The sequence below is a fragment of the Anopheles stephensi genome, chromosome 2 (genome assembly GCF_013141755.1).
Source record: "Anopheles stephensi strain Indian chromosome 2, UCI_ANSTEP_V1.0, whole genome shotgun sequence".
NCBI lineage: Eukaryota > Metazoa > Arthropoda > Insecta > Diptera > Culicidae > Anopheles > Anopheles stephensi.
The window spans coordinates 44,026,635-44,052,386 of NC_050202.1; the positions used below are offsets into that span (position 1 = coordinate 44,026,635).

General features: G+C 43.5%; 1 protein-coding gene and 1 long non-coding RNA gene across 20 annotated transcripts in view; one reads left to right on the top strand and one right to left on the bottom strand.

Annotated features, from left to right (window-relative positions):
- The window catches only part of LOC118507561 (basement membrane-specific heparan sulfate proteoglycan core protein), a 90,704-nt gene that overhangs the window by 44,946 nt on the left and 20,006 nt on the right, over positions 1-25,752 (bottom strand). For 16 of the 19 annotated variants that reach the window (XM_036046166.1, XM_036046174.1, XM_036046180.1 and 13 more), the window contains exons 3-7: positions 14,042-14,786; positions 13,818-13,971; positions 13,114-13,277; positions 12,381-12,740; positions 11,264-11,380 (exon numbers count right to left, since the gene is read on the bottom strand). In XM_036046166.1, the coding sequence (XP_035902059.1) occupies positions 11,264-11,380; positions 12,381-12,740; positions 13,114-13,277; positions 13,818-13,971; positions 14,042-14,786 (1,540 nt within the window). Of the gene's footprint in view, positions 1-2,602; positions 2,760-11,263; positions 11,381-12,380; positions 12,741-13,113; positions 13,278-13,817; positions 13,972-14,041; positions 14,787-25,752 lie in introns of those variants that run through there. The other 3 variants (XM_036046178.1, XM_036046183.1, XM_036046182.1) reach the window with 3 other exon arrangements.
- Positions 13,730-16,028, top strand: LOC118507565. The gene is made up of 2 exons (XR_004905667.1): positions 13,730-13,985; positions 15,058-16,028. It is a non-coding gene; the product is annotated as an uncharacterized LOC118507565 (long non-coding RNA).

The following is a 25,752-nucleotide window of genomic DNA, read 5'->3' on the forward strand; positions in this document are numbered from 1 at the left end:
TAGTGCTCTCACACCGACAAATTGGGTTCAATTTGTTAGGAGTGATTTATATCACCAGTAGAGTTCTTTAATCCTTGGAAATTGCTCACTTGTTTCTGACGAAGCTGTACGATAGCCAAGTTATTCAGCGTCTAGGGATTCAGTTGAGAATTCACACACTTTTTGCATTTAAAAACCATCATGACGGTCGTCGAATACGAATATTTCATGAAGTTAAAGCGCATGTTTTGCTTACACGCATATGTCTTGTGGTTGCTTTTTTGTTGTTAGCCAGTCAATCACAACTAAACGAAGGAGCCATTAGCGAGAAATAATGGTGGGAAAAATCAAATTTCTTTCCCCAATTTCTATCACCCACCGCCCTGTACCACCGAGACTGTAAAAGCTTTCAGAGTGTTGGAATGTTATGCTTTCCTCGCATTTCGGTTGTTACGTTACGTTCTTGGTTTGGCCGCACGGTTCCTAACGATTTCGTCGTACTTAATGTAGGAAAAAAAAAATCATATTCTACAGCCAAAACAGTCTATCCTAGACATTCTGTTTTGTCGCGGTTGTTTTTGTTGGTGCAACGTATGCTTTCGCCTTCGTAACGCTATTCTTGCAAAAACTCATGCATGCACACATACACAAAGCTAATTCAGCAGCGTAAACAAATTGACAGAAGATTTAATAATTTTTTATCCAATTTTTTTTCACCCCCAACTGCCTGTTCGAGTAAGTGTGCGAACAGATGGATGATCATTCGTCGCTCATGACGGTCTCTACTTTAGAAGATCGGAATGCTTTTTCCTCATTTTCTTTGGCACAAGAATTACATGGACGCTAGGAAACAGCGACTAACGTAAGAGACTGCTTTCGAAAGAGCTTTTCGAGTGCAACGATAATAAAGTTTAACTTTTATCTTCCGGCTGGAGCACGGTGATGCTCGTGTTGCAAGGTTCTGTTGGTTTTTTGATGATCTGATGAAGAGGCGAAAAACAGCCTCGGCAGCCTGTTTAGCGTACCCATTATTCGTGTTTTGACAGTTTCGCTCTGCGTTTGATATGGATGAAGGAGGGTTTAAAAAATCCAAACGGCAGATTCTTGTCACGCCAGGATCGTCATCAACACCTTGCTCGGCTAATGAACGTATAGGACAACGTTAAGCGATAATGCAGACGACACGGGCGAAGGCTAACGTGGATGAGCAAAGAGTAAACAGTTGCACTCTGATAATGCACCAAACGCATACACTTCAAACAAAAAAACACCGGTGCCTTAATCGGAAGAACAAGAGCAGCAAATGATGCTAATTTTTTTTTTGCTCTTCATCATCAAAATTAGCACATTAATTTCACGCGTAGTTCGCGGTTTCTTATCGAAACCCAATGTTAAAAAAGCGTTTCAAAAATGATCAGTCTGCACGTAGGAGCAACATTAGTACTAAAATCTCAAATGGTTCGTTTTGATGCACTAGTCAAACAAATGGCCTGACGACATAAATAACCTTGAAATAACAATACTTATTCACAGCCGCTTAATCCACACATGCGTTGGTCTAGTTTTTATAAGGAATTTCACAATCGCAACTACGCTACAAATATTATCGCCAGCGGTAAAAGGTCACTGCTGGCGATCCGGGGCTGCGGTCCATTCTTCATTTTTGCCGTCAAAACACAGGTTTGGGTTTTCGACAATCACGTATTTAAATTATGATAACGGATCCTAAGTAAGAGAGGAGCATTCAACAGGAACAGGAATTTCGAGTCGCGCTTAGAAATCAGCACTGGAGGTTTGTGGAGCAAAATTATGGTTTCGACCTTAGTCCTCGTCAGTTTCTTGGAATTGTTTGGCGAGAATTAAATATCAATATGATTTTTGTTAGCCTGAATTCTATTGTACTCGTAGAAATCTTATGATGACATCATTGATAAACGTTAAAACCTTGTACAGAGGGATTTTATTGCCTCACTATGTAAAACAAAAAAATCTTGAAGCTCTGTAGCAAACAATTTGTTTATTTCCCAAGTGTAACGTATGTCCTCAAGGGTCAAAAACTTGTTCCCATTGGAATGCTCGATTTCTCAAGCCCGGACACAAATGCAAACGATCGGCCGTGAAAGAAATTGTCGGTGTAAGCGCAACACGATCATTTCGGAATGTGAAGTTGTCTGAACCTCGCCCAGGTTCTTACATTCCATGATTTCTCGGAAGGAAAGCGATCTGCACGGCTTCGGAACACACTTCACATTTTCGCAGATGAAAATGTAAATCAAACATTAATTGTCCTCCACCCGAACACACGAACCGTACTCCAAACAACGATGAGCTAAGCGCCGAGAAAACAGTTTGCAGTTCGGCGCCATAAATATCGCGCTTGACAAATGAAGTGTCAGCGAAACACCCCCTGCGATCGGTGACACACGCTCAGAGCAGCAAAGCTACAGCTTGCAAGCCCAGGTTACAAGTCCACCGGCTCGGCAACACCAGCAACACGATCAGCAAAACATGCACCACCGCCACAGTATGAAACCACTCGGCTGGATAGGATGATAATCACCGAAAACTCAAACTGAACTATTAGAACAACTGTATTATTGCTAGACACACGATCACTGCTTACACATACACGCTTGCACACCCGAGGTGTGCACTAGCACACACAAACACACACACACAATCGCTGTTGTGGAACAATGGCACGGCGCGGAAAATCGTCCTCGAGAACTCTCGGGGATGCGTCCGCACTGTTTCGTTTTCCGGCACCAACTAACGTACTAGCAAGCGCCCGACTTGCCGACTCGGTTACTATCGCGTTTGAGCCGGGAGCAGCAGAATGCTCGCGAGAGCGCCCGAGCGAAGAAAATGCGTTTATGCCAGCGCGTTCTGGGTGGAGCAGTGTTGCTCGCCGTGCTGAGCGCCGATCCTAACGGAAACGGAACCTTGTTGGGGAGGGGGTTTTGATTGTTACACCGACCGTGTGGAGGATATTGTTGTTGTCGTTTTGTGAACTGCTCAATGAGCTATTAGCGTTAAATCTTGCTCATCGACAGGCGTGCAGAATTATTCACCGGTGTGGATGATTTGTTTGTTGTATGGGCAAATTGCAAAAGAGTCCTATGGCCGCTGTGCTTCATTCGTTGATAGATTCGCTGTCTCGTCGCAAAGCATGATAAGGAAATGGCAGAAGCATCTTCGGATGCGCTCATCAAAAACGATCACCAGCAGAAAGAGAGCAGGCACGTTGGTTGATTCATTGATTTATGTTTGCTGATTCTACAGGCTCGCGGGAAAATCCGTGCAGCAAATGTATACATGGCTTTACAGTACAAACACCGGTTCTTTCTTCATCGGAAAACTCAGACACGGGAAGATGCACACAATTCCCGCAAACAAGAATGTCAAGTGATCCAATCACACTGCCATCCGGAGCGCCACGCATCTTGGAAACCTTGAACCACCCTCAACTGCATCGGGCATTTTTTGCATGCCCGTGCTGATCCGAATCGAAAACCGCCGATGGTAGTAAAGCAAAAATAAAGAGCACACACAAACACACGGACACACACACGGAATGTGTAAACAAAAACAATAAAACAGTGCCTCTAGCGATAGATGAGTGCGGCACATTAATCATGTGTGTAGTGCATCAAGCAGATGCAGCAGAGGAGAATGCAAATAGCTTCATGCCACAGTTTCAATTTGTAGTGTAATTTATTCCGATGTCATAAATTAAGCTTTCTGGATATTTATTCTTAATGGGATTGTGTATATAGATCTTTTGTATTGTACTCTTTCGGCTGAGGACTTGCTGTTGCTCCTTCAATTGAGAGCTCTCGTCACGCAAAACATTATAAGTTTATTCAAGTTGCAAAAAGACATCAAATATAGAACCTCGCACATCAAGCCCGCGCATCATCAGCTTGATTCAAGGTAATAAAGCATTCCTCTACCAGATGGCTCACAGAGAAAGATCCTCTAATTGCTCTTCCATTGTGTTCCCCGGTTGGGATGCATTACTGCCTTTCTTGGAGCGTCCCGGGAGGGAACGAGTTACGATTGAGTAAGTCATAAAAATCAAACCCTTCAAACGGTGTGTGTCACGCGCCGCTACTATAGCTAAGAATGTCTAACGGAACAACTGCACCAATGCATTGGAGCTAGGGAATTTGTTTCAGGGACAACGGGCGACGTTAAGACACACGCAAGGAGGCAAGAAGGTCATTCCCAAAGTTCGGCGATCTAATTTCTGAATCGAAACCGCTCGCTGCCCCATCCTGACTAGACCCCAAGCTGACAACAGCGGTATTTAGTTTAGTTAATATTTTCGTTTCACCTTTCGCTTGTCTCTGCTCGTCCACACGCTGCAAAACGCGCGACCCAGAGTTTTAATGTAATTATCGATTTAATAAAAGTCCATCCACCCGGGGAGTGGGGACAATTCGCTTCGCGACAACAGTTGACATTCTCACATGGGACATGGGAGAAGGAGGATGATTTGGAACGATAGCGCTTGGTGGGTCAAATTTTTCATCCAGCTCCAAGCAGCAGTTCGTTTATCAGTTTAGCAAATGAACAAAACCGCAGACCGAATATCTGTCCGCTCTCTCTCTCTCTACCTCTCTCTCTCTCTTTCTCTCCCTCGCTCTCTCCGTTTGAATGGGTGTAAGTGCGTTGTCAACAGCGATCGTGACGACCTGACCAAAGGACCGTGTGGGGCCGCCGTGTCCTTAAGCAAAGGAACCCATAATGAATGGCAAAAATGTAGAACCACAGCTAGAGGTAGCGGCGATACGATTGTGAAGGAATTGATCAAACTCCAATTCTGGTCCTGTAGTTTAGTATCAACTTTTGCAGCAGATATATGTACGGTCCGTACTAGCGGGTATCCTGGGATGTCGTAGCAAATTTGCACCATCATAAATTATCACGCAACATGAAGCAATCAGGGGCGTCGCTGGTCGGGACGGGAGACACTCTTCATTTGGGAGCGATTTCGCTTTGAGTACTGTTTTAAAAACGCTTAACACCAATTTGCTCCTGAATCACCCGATCGGTTGGCATATTCGGGTGTGTTTTTTTATTATTTTTGCTATCAATTTCGAAAGAAAGTACCCGTACGGGGTTTTTATGGCACTGTCGGGTCACGCATTGACCCGAACGGAGCGAACGGACGGGCGGGCAGAACCCGTAAATGCGTAAGCTGGTGTGGCCCGACACAGGCAGACTAGATTGATTTTAGATCCGTTTGCCGCGAGCGAGCAATGCGCCAAATCGAACCCAATTGAACCAATCAGTTGCCAATCGAGGTGTTAGAACAGGCGCCTATGATAACCGTAAGCGATGGCGAGGGTTCGGACCCGGCAACGCGCCATATCAATCATGCGTCAGGCACGCACGATTCCCGAAAGAACAAAACCTGCACCTCAGAAATTCAGAAATCTTCCTCCATACACCGCCAACACCGTCTTGAACGCTGGGCGACGGCGTGAAGTATATGTGCACCTTTTTGGCGGGCTCAACTGTACGAACCAGCCCGCCGCCAGAAACCGGGAGAAGAAACATTCCAGAGCGACACAGTAAGCACTAAAAATAATACTTCATCTTGCGCCCTAGTAGAGCGCCCGTTTGCGGCGTTCGGTATGCACAGCGCGCCTGTGATCAGTTGCGAGATCGGCAAGATCGTGTCATTTAATGTAAATAATATGCAGTGGAAACAGTGGTCGTCGATGATATCAACATATGACACGATGCAACAAGCGCTGCCGTTTGGCGAACAGAATCAACACAGCTTGCAGCATGCAGTGCCCCGTGCTCTAGCTGAAAGCTAGAATAAAATGGTCTATTACTTTGATTGTTGTCGACATGCTGGGTGTGTCAGTACTATCAGGATTTCTTGGTAGTTTTGTTTAGATTTTTTTTCTCTCTGTATAAGAAGGAGCACGCAGCACAATTTTACATTGAGATAAAATTGTAAATCAACACTTCAACAAAAAAAGTTTATTAACCTCATTCTATGAGCAAATCATTAACTTAGTTGTGTTGCCATAGAACTGTTTTCGATTTGAGTCATACACAATCTCTTCTTAATGAGGATGGTGGTGTATTGCTGGTTTATTTGATATAGCATTGGAAGTGATGGAATTCTCTGGCATTCTCATTGAATTTGTCGTCAATTGTAAGAATGATTTAATACTAATAGAGGGTATTGGTTATTTTTGATATTTTAGTGACTTGCATGGTTTCGAAGATAAACTAGTAATATCCCTGTCATTTCTGGACTCTACTTAAGATGAAATGGACAATTTACTGGTAGAACGAAACAAATTTGGAAATATATCAAACCAATGGAGCCAGCAATGCCTAACGTACATAGCACTGCTACGAGCTTAGATGTGAAGTTACGAGTTATTTTCAAAGAATTCTCATGTTTACTATTTATTGGAGCAGGCTCTGGCACGAAAAATATTGTGTCACAAGCAATAGTCACGAATTTACTTAATCAAGCGATTTAAAATGTTCCAATCTAAGCATCGCACACACACACACACACATATCCAACGGTGGGAACCCGAATTGCGTGCAAATCGTTACAGAACAGCAACTCAGACATGGAGTTGCACGTCGTAATGAGAAAAAACAACCTCTCGACGTTTCGTCGAACATCCTGTTCCAGCCTACCGTCGGTTCATTTTGTCATTCCGGGATCCATAAAAATGAGCACTGACTGTTTTCGTTTATCTTGCACTAAAACTTGGTGAAACTTACTGTTTTGCCAACGGATTTTCCATACTAACCCTTCGTCATTCCATTCCGGCGGAGGTTAGTAAGCGAAGGAGTTTCCCTTAGTGTTTTGCTTATGAACCATCGTCGAAAAACGTGCGCGACATGGCCACGGCAATTCGTTAGAAGTTTGTGTGCGGTTCATAATAAATATTTGGAGTCACGCAATCGAATTCGGATCGTCGGGCTGGAAACAAAAACGAAATCCGGCTATCGGCCACCCGAATGTGCTATCTGTTTATGTGCGGAGTTTTTAAAAAGCGATTGCCACCGTCCAATTTGTAAGGCTTGTCTGCCAAATTCGCCAAACGGATTGGACCGGGAGTAAATTGTTCGTTGAGAGAAAAAATGGTAACAAAACAAAAATCCTATCGTGATTGCAGCAGATTGCCATTTCCTCCGCATTGGACTGTCGAACTGTAGGTCCGATCTTTGCCGTAAGATAGTGGTGCCATGCTTACATTTTATATGATGACATTTTTATAGACTTTATCCCCCTTCTGCTCAGGTAGCATATTTGTCGACAAGCTTATCTGTTTAAAGTCATGTAAGGGGCCACGACTAATGGCTACCCGTATTTTATTGTTCGTTTTTTACCGCGCGCAAGGCAAAGATTTGAACATTTCAAACCGTCTGACCAGAAGTAAACAAAAACTTCATCCCGCACCATACCAATCCACCTGCGAAAACGATACGATAATGAAATGCTGGGAAGCCTCTCTGTAGGAGAAACTTCTTCGCTTATGTAGGCAGGAATCAGTGTGAGGGATAGCTGAGCACCTAGATATTACTGGATGAAGCTCAGAAAATCTCCCCTTAGGTCAGTTACTGCTAATTGAACGCCGCTTATATTCATAACGGCTAGTGTACGTTACTGTGCCGAACGAGCGCATAGGAACAGAAGAACCAACAGAGTGTGATTTAAAGCAAGGGAAAATTTAATCATGTTTTGCATTTTTAGAGCTGCCCAACTTTTGCAAACATGCAGTAGTTCCGTAGGCGTCGTAGGAAGCGTACGATAAGTGAGCATTTCACAATACATCATGAACGGTTAGTTTATCTTCTACAAGCTCGTATTTTTATCGTCAATACTTCAAAATTTTTCATTTTCTTTTAATTCAGAATTTCGAGCCTTCCATTTATTTAAGACTTTGAGTTTTACTTTTCATTACGATATGTTACTCAATGTCGATTTTGTCTGCCAATCTAACTTTAACATCTGTTTTAGTAGACTACATTTTGTTTGTGGATCAAAAATAATTACTTGGGATTATGAGTAAACAAAATGTACCCAACACTTTAATTATAATTCTCTTCTCAATGCAATAACCGTACTTGAAGCGTGATGGACTTGAATACAATAACAAACCCTTCGCGTAATGAAACACAAACGAAGGTTATGTTGGTCGCACTTGTTGAAGAGGCACCCTGAGTAATATTTTTCCCCTTAATTCTATATCTCCTTCCCTGACCTACTTCAGGTTCACGTTTAACTTACTGTCATGATATTTTATACCTCGTAATGTCATTAATACCTTTTGCATGAATTATACGGATGTTCCTAGAAACCATTCCGATGGTAAAAAGAGAACAAATCAATTAGACCATATCTTCAGCGAGCATTCAGTGGCGATTGCATTAAAGACACCGCCGATGTGTTGATTTGTATCTGCTTCCCTGTTAGCCGAGAAGCATAATCCCCCATTCGCATAAACAACAACCAACGGCTCTCGGCAATTTTTAAATCGCTTTGATGAGCAGTTCGATGTTGTGCGAACTTTTAGCTACCGGATTCTAATTCCTCGCCCGAACCCGAGTTAACCTCAAACTAGTTTCACTTTTATGCTTTCTATCGTTCCGACAAACGCTGTGCTTTAAGTGGTTCTCGGCACGATTTACAAGATGCCAATACGCGCCATGTCCTACATACAATCTCGCGGAAACGCAGTGCAAAAGGGCATACCGACGGCACAGCGCAGCTAGTAATTAGATTCGAGCAATTAGCAATATGCATATTGCACTTTGCATTTGCATACATTCATGTTGGGCGCCTGGCAAGTCTCAAAGAAACGTCCCAAGAAAAGTGGCCTGCATTCACATGGAACTCGCGGAGGAAACAGATGCCTTCGAGAGTAAGCTGGCGAAAATGGCGGATAGAAAGTAAAAATCCCTGCCTACTGCGCTCTCGCATCTCGCATCTAAGCGCTAGCGATCGCATCACACTTCCGGGGCATCTGCACTCAACTTGACGAGTGTTTCTGTGCGTTCCTTGTCCACATACGTTCGTTCGGTAATGAAACATGTTTGATCTATAAATCTATAGGGCACAGATATCGCTGTTTCGTTTTTTTTTTCGTCCGTCAATCTTTTTGCTGCACTTTTTGTTTGTCGAAAGCATCCCACCAGGAACCAGCTGTGGAAAGGTGGATTTTTACACATTTGATGACATGCAGATGGGTGTGTATGTGTACACGGTGTCGTTATTCATTCGGTTCGGTTGCCTTCGGTCGGGAATACCTGCATGACCTTCCCCAACAGTCACCCACTTGGCGCCGGGGACTGTGTAGTGACGAGCGGAATCAGTGAAGCGAGCCAAATTCTCACGTCGTACCAAACATTTTTCAAACCAACATCGAATCCCTTGATGCCTTCATTCGGGTGTCAAATGACTTCGTGCCGGTGTGCCGAAGGATTTATGCCAACCCGGTGCAGCATCGCGCAACACCCCAGCTGGTGCCGACGCCTCACCTGAGAGGCCTCTTCAAGGGGAATTTTAAATTGCCACTCTTTTTACGCTTATGCTCGTTACGTGTTCCATCCTTTTTGCCATTTGCCAAACATTCTTTCGCCCGCTCGGTGTGAAATGACAGAGTGAAAGAGTGAGAGAAAAAAGTGCCGGAAAATTGAGATTTAGAAAATCCCGCTTCCACTTACGTCAGTCATCCACGTAAAGCTGATAGTGCTGGAGCGACATGACGTGCTCAAACCATACGCGTGGACAGGCTGCAATCAGATTCCTGTAACGCCGGGCTAATCTGATCATCCAAAAATCAATATGTTCCGGGTTTTTTTTTATTACAACATATTTCAATAAAACCGTTGCACCGACTAGAATTCCTAGTTCGCGATTCTAGTGTGCTTTTAACAGCGCCAGAACAAATGCAAGCCACAATAATTCAATTTTCTGGGGTGTAATCTGATCAACTTTCATCCGACTGTCCGCTTTGGTGGTTTGGATGTCGCTGTGTGATCTTTTCACCCAAACAAAAACATCCATTCGCAAGATTTTCACTATGTTTCGATAAGGGTTATCTTTCTTTCTTCTTCGAGTGAACGCCGGATATGGCTTATGGACAACAAAAGTTGTGAATACAATAGAATGATATCAAAAGCAAGACCATTTTCTTGTAGTAAGATTTTGTTTTGCATTGGCAATTTCACTTAAGAAATTATTTTAAATTGAAATGTTTAACCTTATCTAGAAAAAACAAGTGTGCAGTAATGAAATGTTCGCACACGAACGCTATAAGAGCTGTTAGGGCGAACACAAGCTGTACACCAACCCGTTAGTTGTAGCAATCGGCGTTCGCTCCACAAACTTGGCACGATTTTGATTTACGACGTCCGAAAGTAAATAAATTCAAACCCCTAAAACCGGGAGTAATATTTGTTTTCGCTGCGGTTTCGATTTAAACCGAATGAAAAACCTTGCCTTGAAGTAGGGCGTTTCACGTGGTGTCACAATAACACAACTAACCCGCTACAGCTTCTCTACAGCAAGAAGAAGAGTGCTATGCACACACACACACACATTCATATAGTAACCTAGTCCCTAGCGGAAAAGTCATTCCTCGGCGGTGGTGAATCCCGAACGAGAGCATACATTAGTCGCTCGGCAGGGGGTTCTACACCGAGCTTGTCTTGAAGGGTGTCCGAGCATTCCGGCGCGGGAATAAAAACATCGATGAAACCGACCCGACTGTGAAAGGAATAAACGAGTCCTTACAGGGACAGGGCTACAGGGCAAAACGGAGACGAATTAATCGACCACGGCACAGACAGTGGGAAATCCTCCAGCGAGTGACTTCTACTCTCACGCCGGAAGGCTGTACTGCTGGAGAATTGTGCGTTTCCCTACCAACCGAACATAAATGATAACGAACGCACAAAAAAGCGCATTATCCGCTCACGGTGGCCAGACATCAATGGTGTACCCCACAAAATGGGGCGTAAACTTTTGCGCACTCGAGCATGAATCTCGTGAACATCGTCGTCCTTGGTGTACGTGCGTTTCGTTTTGCGTGGGCACATGGAACTGGATGTTCATTCCTGTTTCTTATTCTTGCCTTCTCACTTGAAGTTGCCATTACAATACTCCAATAGGGATATACACTACGCACAGATTATGTGCTCGAGAGAGTTGGTGTTGTAACCACTTGTTCAAAGTCTCATTTGAGACTTGCTTTTCGTGTAACCAAACATAAATGGAGGTATCACTTACCCGACAAAGGACAATCCGCTTCATCGTGCCCATCGCTACAGTCCCGATGGCCGTCACACTTCTTCGACAGCGAAACGCATCTTGTTCCATCGCAAGTAAATTCATCCTTCTCGCACTCTGGAACAGGTTGCAGCAAACATGTGGAAAAGAAGGTTAACAGTAGTAAAGGGCATTAAAAACGGCCTCTATAATTTCCGTGACTCGACTCGAGCAATTGAAGGCGACGAAAAACACCGAATGATAAGCTTGGAGCAATTAAATTTTGTTACACCCTGCCGAAAGCATAGTTCTCACAGTAGCTCACAGTGAGTGCGTGATGGATGTTGATGTTACTGCTGTAAGTATTAGGCTGGGGGAAAAAAACACGCTGACAGAGATTGCTGTAGAACTCTGCGATGATTTTATAACAGACATAACACACAAAAAAACACGGAACAGACGAAACAAAGCTTAAAATAGTGTCACGCAGAAGACATCGAATAAATGCACAGGAATGTAGAACTCTTTAAACTTTAACCGTTAAATCAAACTATCGTTTCATTTTGGTGAGACATGTACTTAAAATGTGGTGAACGTCCTTGAACTCTTTCAAGCTTAAGGAACAGAGATTGCATGAGGTATTAAGTCGTTGATTCAATCGTAACTATTAAACAACTGCGAAGTTAAAGCAAATAAGTTAAAGCAAGATTCATATGATAGAAAAGTGATTATAATTTTTCAGAATAGTTAGTGACGAAAGCCTGTGGTGCTCAATGGCACAAAGAAGAAAAGAGAGCTCATGGAATGATTGAAGAAACGAAAAAAAACTATCTTATTAAAGGATGTTAGTACCGTAGAATAAATGGAGTAACAAAAAAGAAAAAGTAATTTAACTCATAAACTATGAAGAACAAACAACAAAGGATGAAATTAGATCAGACGAAATCCCAAAACAAACAGCCAAAAACGGGATCCACAAGACACAAACGAACAAAACAAAGCCTCAAACATGGACAAGGACATGAAACTCCCACAGAAGCGAAACAGATGATAACCGAACTCAGCTAGCAAGCAAATATGCGCCCACAAATGAGAATGTTAAGTTGAAAACATAAAAACAAAACAAAAATAAACCAACTCTGACACTCGACTGCATTCTCATCTTCGCCGTTCGGACAGTCCGGGCTGCCGTCGCACCACTGGACGGCACAAATGTACACGGACGTCTTGCCGCACCGTACTTTATCGTCGCCGCGACACAAATCCGTCGTTTCCTCCGGGTACTCGTTATCGGCACTGACACGGTTTCGCACCGTGGTCGAGTCTAGCTCATTCTCATCCAGCCGCTCCTCTCCATCAATTGATCGATCGGTAGCGTAATCCTCATCCTCCTCATCGTCCTCCTCCTCGTCACCCTCATCGTCGCGGCCCGAGATGTGTGACGATCGGTCCGGGAAAGGATCGAGAATGACTTCATCCTTACCGTCTAGCTCAGTGTCTATGGTGAGTGTCCGATGTACCGGGAATATTGTAGGATGAACAGGGCAGGATTAGGTAAAGCGTTAAAAGGGTCTGATTGAACGCGGAACTGTGTGCGTGTGTGGTGGTGGGGAAAATATATACTGTTGAACAGGTTTACACGAAACAGATTGCCACGTATTGTCAAGTAGTCGGAACACATGAATCGTGAAACGCCGCTCATTACTGCTGGGTACTACTGGTTATATGGCAGTGTGCTAAAACCAACGACTGCGTGGAACTAGGCTAATACACACGTAAACGAAATCGTTCATTCATGGCGGGGGGGCACGCTGGGGGATCTAAAACGGCACGAGAGTGGGAAAACCTAAAACGAGACACTCCATATTTACCGGCATCATCGGCAAGCACCAGCGAGAGGCCATCGGCACGCAACTCGTAGTGGCCACTTTGCAGCTGCGAACGAATTCTGTCCTCCATCTCATCCAGGTTGAAGTCCTTCGGTGCATGCAGCTCGAGCGTTACGAGAGTTAGCTGGTGGTTCGAGGGATACGGGCTGAAAGGTTGTTATAGAAAAAGGATCAGTATTTGGGTTGTAATAAACTTTGAATTTTAATACATAAAACAAAAATTAAATCCTATGCAATTGAGGCACGTGGCTTGAGAGAGACAGTGAAATTGCGCCAAATCTACTGTAAGGTTCACTCACGCGGTCAATGAACGAGAAAGCGTGAGAGCAGCAAACATCAAGTGAGAATGTCAATTCATTGCTGCAAACTCTTGCTCATCCAACGTGAGCTGTGCGTAAATCCCGCGGATGAACCCTGCTTGCAGTCTAGCTCGCGGATGAACCAAAAGCTTAGCCATGCAGCGCATACAACATTGCATACAACGGTGCAACGGTTGTTCATTTCAGCAGTTCGGGTCTTTTGCGTTCGGGTTTTCCCATCGGCTGTTTTTATTCGTTTCAAACGTGGGGCCGGAAAACCTTGGCGTTAACGGTGGATTAGTCTTTTGCCGACCGTAATCCGATTGCAATGTGTTTTCTAATCGCAACCAGCAAGAAAAATGAAGAGAGATGAATTTCTTTACTTACTCAAATCGTTTCGCTGTTACTCCAAAGTCCGTTCGTAGTGCTTCATCGATCAGATTCTTAACAAGCGTGTTGATGTGCGACAACTTTTCGGAGTTTTGGCGCGGATCGCGCATGCTGCTCTGAAACGACTCGTCCAGCGTGATCGTCATTTTGTCTGCAAATGTAAAGGTAAAAATCCAATAACGTATCCTCTCGGCTACTGCGTGCCTTGATGCATTACTTACAGAACGTCCAAGTTTCCTCGCCCGGAGCTGATTCTCCGGATCCGTCGAAACCACTGCCTTCGGTGTCGAGGAACGTAGTGTCGAACTGTCGTTTCGGACGAACACCAACAAACTTGCTCGACTTTCCATCACTCGTCGAAATCGAATTGTGAGCTACCGGGACCTTGTGATGCACCCCAGTACTGGACCGACGGGTAGTTGACGTTTGCGACATCGTATCGATGCTAGCTCTGCTAGCTTCCTTCTGTTCGCGTCTTTTCTGGCGTTCCTCCTTCGTCAACTGCTTCTTCTTGTTCTTCAATTTTCCTGGCTTTTCCAGCTCGGAAGCTTTCTTCTTGTGCTTACCATGCTTCGTTCCGTTGTGTTCTCCTTCCAGCTTTGTATCGCTTGGCTTTGAGCCGCTCCACAAATTGTCGAGACTACGTTTGATACGTTTCACGTTGCGCACCAACCAATTCTGGCTCTGGTCGTCCTTTTGTGGCTCCTCGTCCGGAAGAGCAACCTCATTGTCGGCCTCATCTTCGTCCTCATCGGACTTTTCGGCGTCGTCCGCCATGTAGGATAGTTCATCGCTACCGAGCGGTTCGCCAATGTCCACCGACTCGTCGGAATGTTCAAACGTAGGCTTCGAATGGGCGGCAAATAACCGGAGATTTTCTTGGTTCTCAATATCCATTAACCTGTCAAAGTTTGATGAGTCCGATGGTTTTTCATCTTCGAACACCAAATCGCTGTCGCGCACATTCTGTGGAGGGCAAAAGACAAAACAGTATGGTCAATGGGCGGGCTTAAAAGTTTATAATTACACATACAATGTAAAAAAAATACTTGAATGGAGCCCATGTTTGTTGTTATTCAAAAATGTTAAGTTACATTAAAGCCTCAGGTTTTCAAAGTGTAGAAAGTTTTTTGTAAATCATAAAAATCGATCGACAGAACATTCCCTACATTCCGCTAAATGAAACCGTTCTAACCGTTCCGAAATCTTTGCTCTTTTTTTTTGGAACTGCATTCAGAATGACACAATGTGCTTCTTCCAAGAATCGCCGCTCCTTGCCGCATACCGAGCCCAACCCATCGGATGGGCCAAAAGTTGAAGAACCTATTTTGACTGATACTTGTGCGGTCACTTTCGCTGTACATCCATTGCTTCAGCCCCTCGATTTGGGGAACACGGCACGAAAAAAGGCGTCCAAAATCGCGTTTAATCAAATATTCCGAGCACGCGACAGCAATTTTAACCACCGGCATCACGACGCGCTCATTTTTCGCTCGTTTATTAGGTGTTCTTTCTGGTGGTGGCCTGATGCCTGGCAGTAGGAATCGAAAGGGCAACCAAAGTAATGTGAAACAAAGTGAGCACGAGCACGAGCAGTCCATGCACACCGCCGTCATACAGCCACGAGACTGGTGGCAATGAACGAGATATTTCCTGTCCAGGGGAAGGTTCATTTGCTAGCCATATTTGGATGGCAGGATTCCCTGATGCTGGTGCTGTGAAGGTATGGAAGTGTGCAGGCTGGCACAGCTTACGGTGTAAGAATCGAGCCCTTGGAACCATGAGCAAGAAGTATGCGCAGATGATAAACAACTCTATTATGTTTTCAACGCTCTGCACTGGACCAATTCTCTGTTCACGTAACAACGTCCGCGACATCTAACCCAATTCTCTCCCCTTTGCAAGTGTAGGAATATTGACCAAATACTTCGCAAAGTTTTTTTTTTCTTCTAGTTAACTAATTCAAAAATTTCTTTGCAAGCTAACCATTCCATAATCATAATTTGAAACATCAAACTTAATGTCTCATCTCTACTATCCTCCTGTTGCATCACACGCCGTTGTTTGTCTGTCGAATAAACAATCAACATAAAGTGCATGAAGCATAAACACGTGTCCGATCATTGGTATGAGTGATAATATCAAGTTCTGAGCCTGCTTCATGGTGTTCCATCTTGAGCGAAAGTAGAAGAGGGAATGTGGCCGCTTGATGAGTTTTTCATTGTGTTGTTTTTGGTTCGCTTAGCTTTGCTTCAAGACAGGAAAAGGAAAACAACAAAAACCAAAGACAAATGAGGAACGATAAACAGCATCTTGAAATGGTCGTTTTCGGATCATTAATACACATTTGCAGTGCTATTCATCTCAGTATTGCTATCTCGTTGGAGTAAGAGCTATAAGTATCTTGTAATCGGTTGTTGGAAAAAGATCTTTAACTAGCATTGCCCTACACAAGAGCTGAGCAATATTGGAAAGCTGATTTAAGTACATGCATGAAATCGTACGACTTAAAGACAATTAGTATATATGTATTCTAAACAGAAGCCATTGAGTGCAATACTTAAAGGGTAGTATAAGGATTGTTGAAATATAAAATTCAATAAAAATAATTTTTAAATATGCTCAGAAAATTCAGACTAAGCTTCAACTAATCATTTTTTAACATACTTAAAGAAATAAGTTAGTGGGGCGATCCGGTGGCCGAGGCGATAACGGCGCCGGTCTTGACACGGCAGGACCGTGCTTCAAATCCTATCCAGACCGCCTTCCCGTACGCAGGGCTGCCTACTTTGCTACGGGTAAATGCAAGTCACAGAAAGCCAAAAATGGTAGGCCAAGTCCTCACGAGGTTGTAGTGCCAAGGAAGAAGGATCTACCATTTGTATCATTTGCTCTAATTATATAAATATTTTGGGACTTTATGAATTGATTTGAAGCAATTTTCAATTCCTTCACCTCCGTTCTTCGAGACTCCTAACTTACATAAAAAGATTTGTTACATAATTATTCTATCATTCTTATCAGGTGTAGTAACAGCTCAGCGTCAAGGGAGAACGGAGATCAGGGAGTGCGAATATCTATCTAAAATTGTGACCAACTTTCCCTACGATATTCTGCGCTTTACCAGTAATTCCTTTGTTGCTTACCTAAAATATAGCTATATCAAAACTTATAAGTCAAATTTGAAGTTTATCCGATTTCTAACTATTTGAGTTCCGTACACGTGCTGTAACAGATGGTCAAAATAGGTCAAACATGGCATATATGGTCTGCGCGCTAGAGATCAATTGTGAAACATAAAGAAAAATCTCTTTGCCGCCCATAAGGGCTACGGTATGATCGTGTCCGAAGTCAACGCTTTACTTCTTGCGCCTCAATCCGAAAACACATAATGGTTGGTGCAAATGGCGATGTTTATAGTTTTAATTCCAACTCAACCCAGCCCAACGATCCCGACGGCCATCCGACCGGTTCCCTACGTCATTCTTGTCGATTCCGGGTAGATGGTCGGGTTGTGCGCATAAAGTAATCTCACATCACCGGTGCTGAAAACAGCCGCACTTTTACGATTAGCATTTGTTGGCCCATTACGACTCGTGTTGCACAACGGCAAAAAGCTTTTCCATGCAGTGATGCGGACAGAGTAAACCACCAGATTAGCATGGAATGGCTTTACTTGATGCGCTGGGTACGCAAGTACGGTTCGTACAGTGCGGCACGAAGCAAAGCAGTTGATAGAATAATTGTTCGAGTGTAAGAGATCAGGACGTTATTGTGGCAGTAATGTAGAGAATCGATATAATTGAAGTACAAAAAATCGAACAAAAGAAAGTCCCTCACGTGTTCTTATAAGGCTTGGGTTGGCGAGTAAAACTGAGAACATGATTAAACCAATTAGTGAGAACCGCGAGCAATAATTTCAAATTGATTAATAAGTCTCTTTCTTTTACTTTGAGCAAAACTGTCTTTTTTTTCTCGACAATCGTTGGTCATGATTGCTTAATTGTAGTAAAGAGCAATAATTAATAATACAATTTGAACATGATGTAGACATGTTTTTGTCTACCTGGCCATTTCTGTCTCATTAGCTGCGCCCTGTTTCTGATCCGCACTGTATAAAACGTTCCGGATCAACTCTCGGCTAACAGCAGGAATGGCTAAAATGAAGTCAATGCACAAACTCCTCTCTCCCTCAGCCCTCCAATGCCCAGTCTAACAACTGACATACGATCATCATCACTATCGCGCCGTGTTAGAATGATATGTAAATGAAAAACGCAAACAAAACGCCACTGTGTCCATACACACAGGACGGTTGCCGGTTGGCGCTGCTAAGAAAGCTGCGTGGTCTGCAAGTAAATTGACACCGAACACAATTTCCCACCTCTCTGGCAAGCGGGGCAGCAGGCTGGGCGAATCTTTTGCCCGGTTGCCGGTCATTGAAGCTTATGCACATTCACATCGTCCGTCCATCCATCCAAATGCTAATGAAATCGTATGGCAACACTTTTGACCACGCAAAGTGGTATGATATCATCCCGCGGATTAGGAATCTGCCTTTCGGCGTCTCCTATGCTGTTGCTGTGGCTATCGCTCGCTGCCCATGGCACGATCATGCTCGTGCACCGGAAGCGAACACTTTGTCAGCGTGAAATGGAGATAAAGTGCTTCAAAGTGATCGTTTGCGACGTCTGCGCGTCAAAACTGAGAATGGTGTAAGCGATTTGGTCTCGTGTGGGCATCACGTGTGATGCACCGATCCTGTACAGTCGCCGTTATGAGAATCTCCGGAATCTTCCCCAACTTCATGTATTCCAAATATGTATGCGGAGTCGTTGAAAAGGTTCATCAAATCGAGTCCCTCCCGTACCCGGATATCGGCTCGTGCTGCATCCAGAAAAAAGTGCCAATCGTACGCCATGGTCAAACATTAGCCAGACTCTACCTCGACGGGGTAATACACCGAGACGACGAGTTTTCCGGCATGTTTTAGTATATGTAGGGCGCATGGATCGAGCTATAAATAGTCCCGGTCCATCCATTTGCTATTTTAAACAGTCCGGGAAATCATGGGTGACCGCATGACATCGTGCATCGTGCAGCTGCAGGAAAGAGAAGCCCAAACAAAACCGAGAAACCAAGAACAGGAAAAAAACACCAACCCAAACCCGGAAAGGTTGAAACACCCATCCGGTCGAGAGCCGACGATTGTGCTAACTTGTCTGTTGACTTATGAGGGGCATCAGATGCTCCACCTCCGCAACGTTGTCTTAGCGGACATGCACAGATGAAGCAATTGTTTTTGTTTTCTGTGCTTGGTTCCTTCTCGCTCTTCTCGCCTGTGAGCTATAAACAATCGATATTATTCAATAGATGTGCAGATGATAATAGTGATGATCTGCTGTGGACCTTTCCGTATCGAACGGAATGATGGGAACTGTGTCGATACCTACCCAGAAATGTATCCAACTCAGATGTGATTTGTCTTTTTTTTCAACATAGGAAGACATTTTTTAATGTTATCAATTGCAACAGCTACGCTTAATTATAATTTAACTTCTATACTTGAATGAATACAGCACACCAACATCCAGGCTAGTGTCACTTGCAGCAACGTTCAGTTAATAAGGTGATGTCATGGGTGGCTTCCCTTGTTCATCCGGAGCGACACTTGATATTCGTAATTTATTACTATTGACTTCTGTCATCCGTGGCCCCAACACTATACACCCGTGGCGTTACTATGCGCCGTGCCGCTTCAACGAACAGCAGCGCTTGCACACCCATATTAAGCAGGCTCAACATTTAAACGAGGCATAATTAAGACTAAACCGCTCAACTCCCAGACACGAATGGCACACGTATAGCACCCAGCAATCGTTGACATGCTTGGCGAGCGAGGCGTTATTACCGACATTAATTCACCGTGCGCTTATAAATGTAGCTTCGCGGGTGCGTGAGAAATGGATACGAGATCTCGGAAAAGCCTGCCTGCGATCGCGAATGGAAATGCAACAATCCAAGAAAAACGGAGGAAAAATTCTGCTTCCAAATTTGAAAGATCATCCGCATCTCATATTTCACGCAGCGTGCAGAATTGAGCTGCGTTGTGTGGGTTTAATCTAACGCTGATGTCATTTGGGCTGATGAAACGTTTGAATATTACATACATGATTGATCCAAGATATTTCATCTGATGAAATTGTCTTCACAAAATTGGAAGTGGAAAGAGAAAAAGCGATCTTTTCATGAAGAAGCAATCGTGAGTATAAAATGAAGTTCTCCGAAAAGATTGCAACACGTTCAAGCTATAGTTTGCTAGAGCACAACGAAAATAGAGCGATCGTACACTCAAGAGCAGGTTTATGAACTGTTACACTGTGCGCCTCCACCATCATCAGACCAGATTTTAAACATCTGTTTCGATTGGAAAACAACCGAAACTTCACACCAGCGTGCGATAACTATTTCGATGTACTTGAGCTGCCAAAGTGTGTGATATCCATCAATACCTATTTCGTTAAGCGAGTTTATTTATGCTGTTGAAGGACGATGATTAGTAAACATAAATCCACACGTATTGGGCTGGTAGTGTATTGCAACGAAGAGCTTTGTGTTGAACCTTCAAATGTGGAGAAATTCCGCCCTTTTGTGGAGGACCCATTCTTTAGTTTTGAATAAATAATTTAATTTCATTCAATACATCCTCATCATCATAAGTAACTTGATACATAACATTTGCGCTGATTAAATTGAATTGATAACAAACACCGGAAAACCGGTGGATATTGTAGGTTCTATGAATTATCCGCCAGACAAGAATTTCATGGATTCATGTTTTAAATACATTATAACCCAAAGGTTAGAACCCTAATGCCGCAGGATTAACTGGATTTATGATAACCGCTATTTAAATGACGAACCCAGTACATCACATAGAAAACAAATGACCATCGTTCCGAACAACTTATCTCATCAATTCTCCATCCGCTCACAAACCTGTTCGCGCGCCACCGAAATAACAAAAACAGTGGTTTTATTTGTTTCAAGGTTAGATGACTGTATTTGGGATATCGTAGAGCCTCCGATATCTGCTGCTGCTGCTGGTGCTGCTGCTGCTTTTCGGTCACTGCCTAACCTGCCGAAGAGATTAACCACCGTCACCAGCGTCGCTTAGTTCAAACGTTTGTGTCACTGGCATGGAACTCCAATCGACACGGAACTATGTAAAACAGCAAATTTATGATAATTTTCTCAGCTTTCAGTGTAGTACACAGCTCGGCTCTTCTTCTCTTAGGCAAACACCATGAGGAAAACACACACACTCGCCAATCAAGTGAATCATTCAGTTCGATAATCGACCTTAGTACACTCATGGAATGTCAAAGTTCGCCCTGTTCGCCGCCGTCCATGTGAGTGGCTTTTTTGACCAGATTTTTGATCACATTTTGCACGCTCAATCTGAAGCTTCGGCAGACTCAAGGGCTCCTCAAGCTACCAAAATGACTGTTCATTTATCGAATTGCTTTTGAGTCTAGGTGTTGTGCGTCTTCTCTTTTGCCTTTACCATTCGAAACGATACACCACCGAAGACATTCAACACCGTGAGCTCATCACAGTAAGGTGCTTAGGCTATCTCTTGGTGCATTTTATGGCCCTGAGGTCAACCGAGTTTAAGTAGCTCCTCAGCACCTCATTTTCATGTTTCAACTCCCGGACGGAAATTTGCCGTCGGTGCGTGCTCGTATGCGTGTGTTTGAGTGTGGTATCGACGACGTGCAAAAGAGCATGATGCTGCAGCCGAGAAGACAGATTACACCGCCATTCCATCAGCCAGCAAACAGATCCGAGGCAAACAGCGAATCGGTAAATATTTGCACCATCAAAACACCACACTAGCGTAACGTATCGTTGTCGGAGTGAAAAGACAAGGAAAAAAATACGTCATTTCCCTACTCCAAGAGGGAACCAGCGACAGCCATTCACGGTTGACTCCACTAATTAGGATCACCCCGCGCTAGAATGTCCGCGCACTGATGCGCCAAAATGAATCTACCCTTGGGTAGTGTCGGGTAGTGTGAGACCTGGATGCATTAGCCGCATCGACCGGAGGACCAGTGCTATATGCTGTTGATAGGGATACATACACTTCGCAAGCACACAAACACACACACCATTTGGTTGACAGTGGTAATATTTATCTACCAGTTGCTAAAAGAGAGCGCTTGAAACGTTCGGCACAGGTTAACGGCTAAGGCTGACGACCATCAATCTATTGATTGGTCGTAAAATTGACGGTTCGGTACGCCGGGACGGTAGGGTGTTTATTTTCGATACCACGTTGTTGGTTTAGTTCTCTTCCAACCGAACATAATCTTCACTCTCAAGGCAGCTGCGTGAAGATCGAAGATCAAATTTGCCAAGCCATCATAAGCGATGGCTGGAAATCATATCACAGCTCCGCGGTGCGATGCGAATACTTTACGAGCTTGAATTGCAAATCTGTGCTTGTTTTGAATACATCTCCAGATAAGCGCCGAATGGGTGCAAATAGAGAAGGCCGAGTCGGTCAATATTATCTTTATCGTGCTTGGAGGCTTGACTGTTTTGATGATGTCCGCTTTAGCCAAAAGCAAAAAGTATTTTACGATTAGATTTGCCTTACTCACAATATCGCTTTACCGCAATCTTGCTGAGTGTTTGTCGTGCAGATTTGATATGACCGTGTGCCATTTGCTGTACGTCACACATAGATGATAGATTTGTAATCAAATTATTGGCTCAATCAAGTTGCATCTGTTGATTGATTTCTTCTTGCATGAATAATTTGTTGATAGCGCAATTATCTTTAATAAAATAACGTTGCCCTAATCAATTTCAATTGAGGACAATTATTAGTATGAAGGTGGCAATGCAATTATAATGCCAATCTTCAAACATGAATCCTGTGAACGACGTACGATTGCAAAAGCATAGCTTATATTATTACCTACAAATTATATTATCAGTCACACAGCCATAATCACTAGGCGTCTCCATAATGTAGAAAAGACCGTGCAGAAATGATAATTAATATCAACCATATCAAACTTTTTTCGGGTCTTTAGGAATATTAATGCTCATTTTATTGAATAATATCGTATTTAAATAAGATTAAAATATAGATGTTTTACATTAAGCACTGTCGCTAGCTTATATGAAGGAACAATTATAAATTTCAACCCGGCTTCTCCCACTGCCCAAGTCCAGCTTCGGTTAAATTAAGCCTAATAAGTCAAAAAGGATAGACTACCCCTCGTTTGGCATCAGGGAAAATAAGGATTGCTCTAAAATGGTGGGTTTAAGATGATGTTTCTTCCTAAATATGTCTCAACTGACATCATCTGAGCATTGCGATAGTTAACTGAAAATACAAACATAGTAACTATTCGTGATATCTTACAAAGTTACGTGATATAGTCAAAGTTACTTGGAATCGGTGGGCGTTTGTTTTGCGTTACTTGGTTACTTAGAATCAGAAATTATTCATCTTAAAATCCTCCGTCTTGGCTTAAAGACCTCTTAGGTCAAGTCTGCCATTTCTGGATTAATTGACGCATTGATACCACATACTTTTTAACAAGCCTTCAACAACGAAGGAACGGCCCACATACGATTTGAACCTCGGTCTTGACGTGTGAAGACCGGCGCCACTCTTGTTTCTACCACTTGACCCACCTTACCAACTACGGCCCACTTTACGTAGCTTTAATCCATTTTTTGTAGCACATAAACGATCTGGAAGTGAACTGAACTGCAATTCATCAACATTATTTAAAGCAAATTTCAAATACCACCTCAAGTGCTTTATAATCACCCAATATAAAGCATTCACTCTACAGCAGTTTGAACCACACGCTCCGTAGCTTAAACGGCTTACAAGTGGCATAAGTGATCACATCATTACGCACTATCATTACAACACTCAACTGCAGTTCTCCTATAAAACTATGACGAAACCGCCAAGCGTTCTTCGCTTGCTGATGCAATGAAGCTGTCAAAGAGAGCTTAGAACTTAATTTTTCTTCCACTAACTACCCGAAAGTGGTGAACTGTTGAACAAGATCATGCATTCGGAGCCACTTTCTTTGGCCATTCTACATTCCTCGTTCGTCTCGGTACGCTATTTGCGACGTTGACGGTCCCAGCTGAACCGGAGTTGTTCGTACTGAATCAAGTTCAAGTTGGTCGAAATAAAAATTTATTACCCTCTATCCATCGACCCACTCTCGTGAAGGCGAAGGCTCACGACTCTCTTATACGACAAGTGATGTGGTATTTCAACAGCACACTCTTAACAGTTTGGAGCAGTTCCTGGTGGAAATAGTTGTTATAGTGCAGTGTTTGATCGACTTCACCTACGGCTATTTGAATGTTCATCTGCCGATTGAAAAGTTTGTTGGGAGGAATTTTGTAAATTTGCTTCAAGATTTTTGGCGAGCATCAGTCTGTGGATTCAAGCTGCTTCAAGTTATACTGTCCCGCATTCGGTAACATTATTAACTTTTTTGCAAAGCTATCGGAATCTGGCACACGCCAAGACACAGCGAAAATGTGCTAAAACCTCAAACGTTCGATCGATCGTATGCATTATGCATTGTTATGGTACTGATGCTGGAAACTCTGTTGGTTAAAGACCTGCCACCGACGATGATGGTGTTTCCTCAATATATTCTCACTGGTGCTCACCATTTTGTCTCGGTCTCTACCAACGGTGAATAATGATAGCTACCAGCGAAAACGAGCTCAATCAGTTCCCAACCTGTGGCAACTCCACAGCTTTTTTGGGCACATAGACCTTTTTGCAATCTCTTGGCCGTTTGGGAAAGCTTGGGACAACGCAATATTGCCTACAAATACGCGGGGTACGAAAGTATGCTATAGCACTTGCCACCACTAGCAGCAGGCGTACGGCCAGGAACGAAGCCGATGAAAGCACGGAAACACGCCAACACTCAGAACCCTAGCGTCAACCCAAAATGGTTAGCTTAAGAACTTAACAAGAGAAACGTGACCAAAATTACGATGCTACCACCACCGCAACCACGAAGCGTACGTCAACGCTCGTGTCGAAATCCTGTAAAGTTGGTTTGCGAGGAAAAAACAAGTGGAAACATTACACGGCTTTAGAACATGGTACGGTCATCAAGAATCTGTCACCAAGCATCGCGACTCCAGACGCGTGCATGTGCCTATACCCCGAGCTCAATGAAAAACGTGAAAATGGTTACTCTGTAGCCCGCAAAGCTCACTGTTCCTTCATTCTCACTCCAATTGTAGCCTGACAAGCAAGTGGTTTGCAAAAAACAAAACGGTGAAGAAGTCGAGCCTCCAATTTGTATCCAATGAATTTTGTTTTCTCACATTTTCTACTTCACGCGGCATGAGCATGGGCATGGTGGAGAATCGTCCACGGGCTTGCCTGATCCACTATTCATGAGGGTGCTCGACAGAATAACAACAAGCAAATTACATTGCGCCTCATCCTAATGGTACACTCCGCGATGATTAGGGTGAGAGGAGCAGGTCTTTTACATATAAATTTACTCCCAGGACCAACAAAATCAACACAATACAAAAAAAAGCAGAACTCAAGCACCCACCCAGAGAAGAAAGCCTGTCCTGGCCGCACATGTTTTCACGCATCAACGGTTGCATTATAAGTGTTCATTGTAACCCTCGTCTTGCAATAATGTTGCCAACACAGCTCATTAAGTGAGATTGATGAATGTGTTTTTGTGGCGCTAGCAGAGAACAAAGTCGAGAGCATCTGCCTAGAACGAGTTGATAGTAACGAATGAAGTTGACTGTTGAGGAGCAATTGCTTTGAAACTAAAGATGCCTTTATTTTATTGGGTTATTTATTATATCTTCAATAAATAAAGCTTTCAAA